The following is a 7,646-nucleotide window of genomic DNA, read 5'->3' on the forward strand; positions in this document are numbered from 1 at the left end:
TATATATATATATATATATATATATATATATATATATATATATATATGTGTGTGTGTGTGTGTGTGTGTGTGTGTGTGAGGGGGGGGTGTGGATGTGTCTGTGTGTGTGTAAGTGGAGAGAAATGTGTATATGTATGTATATACATATATATGTATGTATATATAAGTGTGTGTATGTATAACAGGTAATAGAAATCTATTTTACCCAATGGGGAAGTAAAAGAGCAAGGAAACAAGAGCAGGGAATAGAGGGGAGGGGAGTGATAAAAGGGAGGGCAGATAAAAGAAGACAACAATCAGAAGCAAAACAGACTTTATAAGGGAAACAGAATAAAATGAAAGAAAAAGAAGTACAAACAGAAAAAAATAGGATGGGGGGTGGAAATGCACAGTTAGTAATCATAACTGTGAATGTGAATGAGATGAACTCACCCAGGAAATGGAAGTGGATAGTAGAATGGATTAGATACTAAAATCTGACAATATGTTGTTTATAAGAAACATAATTAAACTAGAGAAACATAGACAGAGAATTAAAATATGGAGCCATAGGGGCGGCTAGGTGGTGCAGTGAATAGAGCACCAGCCCTGGAGTCAGGAGGACCTGAGTTCAAATCCGGCCTCAGACACTTAACACCAAAAACTAGCCATGTGACCTTGGACAAGTCACTTAACCCCAATTTCCCTACTTTCCCCCTCCAAAAAAAAAATATGGAGCCAGAGCAGAATTTGTTATGCTTCAGATGAAGCAAAAAAGACAGGAGTGGCAATCATGATCTCAGACAAAGCAAAAAAAAAAAAAAATAGACCTAACTTAAAAGGCTAAATAAATTAACTACATCCTACTAAAGATTACAAAAATTACATTTAATAAAGGGCCAAAGAAGCATATATTAAAGGTTAATTGGAAACTAAATCTAATCCTAAAAAAGACTAAATCAAAGAATAAATTGGAAAAATAATCAATGAGACAAGATTCCAAAATTTGCAAGATGAAGCCAAAGCAGTACTTAGAGGAAGATGTGTATATACAAGTGTGTACATCAATAAAAGAGTAGGTTCATGAATTAAGTATGCAACTAATAAAACTAGAGAAACTAGAGAAACAACAAATTAAAACTTTAACACAAGGGGCAGCCAGGTAGCACAGCAAGTAAGAGCACCGGCCCCAGTGTTGGGATGACCTGGGGATCAAATCCGGTCTCAGACACGTAGCACCCACCCAGAAACACCTGGCCGTGTAACCTTGAGCAAGTTACTTAACCCCAATTGCTTTAAAAAAAAAAAAACTTTAACATAAAAATGGAAATCCTGAAAATGAAAGGAGAGCTAAACAAATTGAAAAATTTTTTAAACTATTCAACTAACAAATAAAACTAGGAGCTGGATTTATGAGTTGACAAAATAGATAAACCATTGGTTAATTTGATTTATGAAAAATAAGAAAAGCAAATTACTAGTATCAATAATAAAACAAAAAGCAAATTCACCACCAATGAAGATTAAATTAAAGCAATTATCAAGAATTATTTTGCCCAATTATGTTGCACTAAAACTGATAATCTAAGTTAAATGGATAAATATTTACAAAAATATAAACTGCCCAGATTAACAGAAGAGAAAAATAGAATGCTTGAATAACCTTGTCTCGGAAAAAGAAGTTGAATAAGTAATGAAAGAGGTCCATAAGAAAAAATCCCAAGGACCAGATGGATTTAGAAGTGAATTCTACCAAAAACTTAAGGAACAATTAATCTCCATACTATATAAGCTATTTGAAAAAATAAGTAAAGAAATAGTCCCACCAAATTCCTTCTATGACACAAATAGGGTCTTGATACCTAAGCCAGAGAGTGTCTATGAAGACCATAGACCCACTTCCTTAATGAATATCAAAGCAAAAAATTTTAAATAAAATACTAGCAAAAAGATTACAGCAATATAATACAAAGATCATACATTATGACCAGGTAGGATTTATACAAGGAATGTAAGGCTGGATCAATTTGGGGAAATTATCAGCTTAATCGACCATATAAATAATTAAAAACAACAAAAATCATATGATTTTCTCAATTTTGTTGTTCAGCCACTTCAGTATTGTCTAACTCTTAATGATCCCATTTGGGGTTTCCTTGGAAAATATACTGAAATGGTTTGCCATTTCCTCCTCCAACTTATTTTACAGATGAGGAAACTGAAGCAAACAGTGTGCCCAGAGTCACACAACTAAGTTCTGCAGCTGGATTTGAATTCATGAAGATGAGCCTTCTTCATTCCAAGACCAGTTCTTTATCCACTATACCACCTCATTGCATACATACTTAATATTAAAAAAAAACCTTGAACAAAATATGACACCTATTCCCATTATAGACACTAGAAAAGCACAGAAATCAAAGAAATTTTTCTTAGAATAACAAATTGTATTTATCTAAATCCAAGAGCAAGTATTATCTGTAATGGGGATAAGCTAGAAGTCTTCCCAATAAGATCAGAGGTGCAGCAAGAACATCCGTTATCACCACTATTATTCAATATTGTACTAGAAATGCTAGTTTTAGTTACGAGACAAGAAAAAGAAATTGAAGGAATAAAAATAGAGAGTGAGAAAACAAAATTATCTATCACTCTATGTGGACGATACGATGGTATACTTTGAGAATCAATCCTAGAGATGAACAAATGTTGAAACAATGTTTGAAACAATTAACAATTTCAGCAAAGTTGCAGGATATAAATCATCAGCATTTCTATACACTGCCAACAAAACCTAGCAGGAAGAGGTAGAAAGAGAAATTCTATTTAATTTAAGTGCAGATAATATAAAATATTTGGGAATCTACCTGCCAAGACAAAACCAGGGATTACATAAATATAATCACAAAACACTTTTCACATAAAGACAGATCTAAACAACTGGGGAAATATTGGTCACCCATTGGCCAAACCAATATAATAAAATGACAGTTCTAACCAAATTGATTTACTTATTCAGTGCCATATCCATCAAACTACCAAAGAATTATTTTATAGTGCTACAAAAAATATTAGTAAAATCACTTGGAAGAAAAAAAGTCAAGAATATAAAAAATAAATGGGAAAAAAAATGTTAAGGAACGTAGCCTAGCAGTTCCAGATTTCAAACTATAATACAAAGCGGTAATCATCAAAACAATCTATTATTGGCTAAGAAATAGAGTAATGGATCAGTAGAATAGATTAGGTACATGATATACAGTAGTAGATGACCATAATAATCTAGTGTTTCACAACCCAAAGAACCAAGCTTTGGTGGTAAGAACTCACCATTTGACAAAAATTGCTGGGAAAACTGGAAATCAATTTGGCAGAAATAATGCTTCAGTAGAGCAATGGGACAACAGACAGAAAAAAAAGGAGTTAAAGAAGATAAGGAAATGGAGGGAGTGGATGTAGGTCATAGTAGAAGATTAGCAATGGAAAGGCAATAATAATAATAGAAGGGACAATAGATAATAACAGAATAAAAATAATAGAAGGCACAATATAATCAAGGACAAGCTTCTTTTAATGTGGGAAGGCTGAGTATGTTTGGAAATGGAGGTGGCAGAATACAACTGGTGAAGAAGACAAAAAAAAAAAAATAAGAATGACCTGAGGGAAGGCAAGCCCACTAATATTCAGTAGGTGAGGCTATGATGTGGTCCAACAGTTCTCAATTATTCAAGTAAAGTGAATACACTATCTAAACCTTCTGACTCAGTGATCCCACAATTGGGTTTATACCCTGAGCAAATCAAGAACAGAAACAATGATCCACATCCAAAATTATCATATCAGCACTTTTTACAGAAACAAAGGACCATAGACACAATGAGGACCCAATGACTGGAGAATGATTGAAAAACAAAGTTATATGAAACTAACAGAACATGATTGTGCAGTAAGAAACACAAGGGATTCTGAGAAACATGGGAAGATTTTTTTACAAACCGATACAATGAAATAAACAGAACCAAGAGAACACTATATACAATGACTACCACAATGTATGTGGAAAGGTCACTGAAAGGAAATGAAACTGCATATCTAAAAAAGCCAGGAATGTCCTTGAGAGTAGATAATGAGACTACTAGGACAAAAGAATGTTCCCACTGTCTGACACAAAATAAATACTTTTGACTGAATAGAAAATTGAATGAGTACATTCACATGTTGTTGAACCCTGGGTCAAATGTATGACCCATCTCCACCATCAGTCATAACTCAGGGACTACAAGTTATTTCATCCACATCAACAGAAAAAGAACTTTCCAAAGATGGAAAATGTATTCCTTCATTAGAAGGGGTGCTCCCTGAGGGGGGTGGTGTTCATGTCTCCTACCTCAGAATAAGAGTGTCTAAAAAAAGTAGCATTCCCAGATCCAAGTCTTGTGGTAGAGCTGTTTTCCCTGCCTTTCAGAAGGGCAGATTTTGCACCTAGGAGCAGCTAGCCAATGGAAATTACAAAGGGTTTGGGTATTAACATATCCCTTAAGGATCATAGGATATAGGATTGTAAGCATCTAGTCCAACCCCCTTCATTTTATTGATGAGTAAACTAAGGACCAGAAGTATGAAGTAATTGTCTCAAGGTCACACAGGCAGTAAGTGGCAGACTCCTAGGGAAGGTGGATATGATTTCCCTACCTCCTCCCACCCATACCAACTCACTGACCTTCCAAGGGAGAAGAGGCACATGAAGAAGATGGCAGTGACAAAGGCATCAAGGTCAAAGTCCTGGCCCAGGATGTCAATCACACGACCAGTGTAGTGGGGGATGAACATCTCACCTGAAGTGGGGAATGAACAGATAGACAAGGAGCAACATCAAGCATCCTTTTCCATGTTCATTTATATTCAAGTTCTCCCCCACTCCAATTTCCACCTTGTCCATTTACCTATGACTGCAGCAGCCAAGAAGAAGAAAGCAGCAATAAGGAAGGGGAAGTCAGGCCAGGACAGCCTCAGCAGCCTCCACATCATGGCTTTGTTCTCCTGGACTTGCTCCTTCTCCTGGGCTGAGGGAGGGGCTTCTGAGGGACTCAGCACCTTCCACACAGCCCAGCCCAGTCCCATTCCTCCATAAGCCACCAGCAGCCAGCTCCATGGGGCTGAGGTCAGTAGCACAGGGGGAGCACTCAAGGACCCTGGAACCAGAGCCCTCAGGGACAGGAACAGGGGGGTGCTTAGACACAAGAAAGGCAGTTTTTCCCCCAACTTCCCAAGCTCCCCCAATAAACTTAACACCCCCCACTGGACCCCCACTCGAAAAGCCCCTTCCAGCCAGAGGACAAGGAGCCCTGGAGGGAATAGAGTTCCCAGCAGCCCCTGCAACAACCAAAGCAGGATCAGGTCAGTCAGGAGGAGGGGAGCCCAGGGCCTCAGAGCAGGGAGCTGCATGTTGGGGCCTGTGAATGAGAGATAGTATTGTGTTATTATAATTATTATATTATTATTAATATGACAATGATATCCTCTAATTACAATATAACAATGAGAGATAACTATTCTAAGGAGCAACACCTCTAACCAGTCCACCATTTATTTCTTACCCCAGATCGCTTCTTTCCCTAGCTCCCCAGCTCAATTCCAAACTCCTCAGTAAATTCTGTCATAGCTTGATTGATGGGCTTTTGGAATTAGAGTTGTTAGGGGCCACAGACCAACCTCAGCGTTTCTACTAACGAGGAAACTGAGGCTCAGAGAAATGAAGCTGCTTGCCCAGACTCACACGGGGAGTACGAGGCAGAGCCGGGGTTCAGGTGGGAGCTCCCCACCGCCAGAGCTCTTTCCGCTTCCCCAGGGCTCAGGGGCTGGTGCTGCTTCTTGGGCGGAAGGGAGGGGCAGAGAATTCTCCTAACATTTGGTGATGATGAAAAGGAGGGGGCACCTCTGAAAACCTCCAAATATGATCCTCCTCCCCACCTACCCAGTTCCTAACTCCACAGCCGTGCCCCTGCGAGGACTTGCCTGCTCGCAGCACGGACTCTGGGGCTGCAGCTAGAGCGGAGCTCGCCGCACGGTCCGGGTGCTGAGCAACGTTCCGGCGTGTCTCCAGGGTCTGCTCTGGGTCTCCAGTCCCCTTTATCCCTTTCTTTCAGCCTCAGTCCCCAACCCCAGAGTCTGGGGTTTCACTTTCACTTCCCAGTACCGAGTCCCCAGACCGGGGAGTCTATCCTGAGTCCGCCACAAGGGGGCGCCCAAAATCCTTAAGTCAAAGAATCGGACATTCTTTTACTGAAAATCTAACTTTATTCCTGTGTTGGTCACATCTGTTTATCAGACCCCGGAAAGCCTTTGTATGGCAGCTACTCTGAGGTTTTAACCTGATGCTGCTAAATTATAATTATCAAACTTAGCCTGCAAGAAGACACCTTTCGGCCAGGTGGCTCAGTGAGTAAGAATGCCTGCCCCATAGTCGGGATAACCTGGGATCGAGTCCAGACTCTGATACTTAGCACCCCACCCAGAAATAACTGGCTGTGTAACCTTGAGCAAGTTATTTAACCCCAATTGCTTTATTTAAAAAAAAAAAAAAACACCTTGCTTTTCTACAGAGGTGGACAGCTATGGCTGTGGAACATTAAATATATCAGACTTGTTCTAAAGCGATTAAATTTGCTGAACTGTTTTTTTCCTCTATTCTTTATTGTAAAGGATGGCTCTCTGAGAAGGGAGAGGAGAAGGGATATGATGGGAAATGTACGATATTTTTAAAAATAAATTAAGGGTGTTTTTTTTTTAATAGTGAATGGAAGAGGAGTGTCTAAAGGAGACCAAAGGGCTAAGGTGTGGTCAAGCCCAGAGAAACTGACACTGAGGGGTGAAGGACTGAGGTGTGAGGATACTATATAGTTTTTTTTTTTTTTTATGAGCAATCAGGGTTAAGTAACTTGCTCAAGGTTACACAGCCAGTTATTTCTGGGTGGGTGCTAAGTGTCGGAGCACGGATTCGATCCCCAGGTCATCCAGACACTGGAGCCAGTGCTCTTACTCACTAAGCCACCTGGCCTCACTGATACTACATAGTTTTAGGGAGTACTGGAAAGGAGGTGGAAATAATGAATGAAGGAAAGTACAGAGAATACGGACTGGTATAGTGATGAGTTGGGCCTGGAGGGAACAGAGGAATAACACTGAATCCTGAGATCATGTCTAGGGCCATCCCCTGAGAGGGCAGTGCACTAGAGGATGGAAAATCAGATGGGGAAAAGGAAGGAGAAGGCTGTAGAGAGGCATACTTCTCCACCCATCAGTCCTCCTAAGATGCTTCCCTCCCTTCCCTTACAAATCACCCCCCAGTACTGGCCAGCTGATTTCAGATGTGTACAGTTTTCCACATAATGTGGAGGGATGTGTCTACTTTGGGAAGGAAGGTTGTAAGACTTTTCTTTGGGGGAAGAGGGATTGTGGGAAGGGAGGCAATTACCAAAATTATTGGATGCTACCCAGTACAATTCTGACATAAGTAAATCCAACTTTTAAATATAAAAGTGAATTTTCAATCAGTCACCAAAATTAGGCTAACAAAGTAAAATTGTTCCCATTGACAATGAATTCAATCCAATCGATATCATTTACAGCCAGCATTGGCTCATGACTCACACAAACTGTCTTTCCTA

The 7,646-nt window shown here is 39.6% G+C and overlaps 1 protein-coding gene across 5 annotated transcripts in view; it reads right to left on the reverse strand.

Annotated features, from left to right (window-relative positions):
• Nucleotides 1-6,205, reverse strand: part of TAP2 (transporter 2, ATP binding cassette subfamily B member) — a 15,756-nt gene extending 9,551 nt beyond the window's left edge. The window contains exons 1-3 of one of the 5 annotated variants that reach the window (XM_069073394.1): nucleotides 5,995-6,205; nucleotides 4,923-5,432; nucleotides 4,700-4,814 (exon numbers count right to left, since the gene is read on the reverse strand). In XM_069073394.1, coding sequence (XP_068929495.1) covers nucleotides 4,700-4,814; nucleotides 4,923-5,424 — 617 coding nt within the window. In that variant the 5' untranslated portion in view covers nucleotides 5,425-5,432; nucleotides 5,995-6,205. Of the gene's footprint in view, nucleotides 1-4,699; nucleotides 4,815-4,922; nucleotides 5,433-5,576; nucleotides 5,715-5,755; nucleotides 5,777-5,953 lie in introns of those variants that run through there. The other 4 variants (XM_069073396.1, XM_069073398.1, XM_069073395.1 and 1 more) reach the window with 4 other exon arrangements.
• Between the last annotated feature and the right edge of the window lie 1,441 nt (nucleotides 6,206-7,646).

The sequence above is a fragment of the Petaurus breviceps genome, unplaced genomic scaffold, assembly GCF_028583685.1.
Source record: "Petaurus breviceps papuanus isolate PSGF00001 unplaced genomic scaffold, PetGlider_PUasm1.0 90865, whole genome shotgun sequence".
NCBI classification, from domain to species: Eukaryota; Metazoa; Chordata; class Mammalia; order Diprotodontia; family Petauridae; genus Petaurus; species Petaurus breviceps.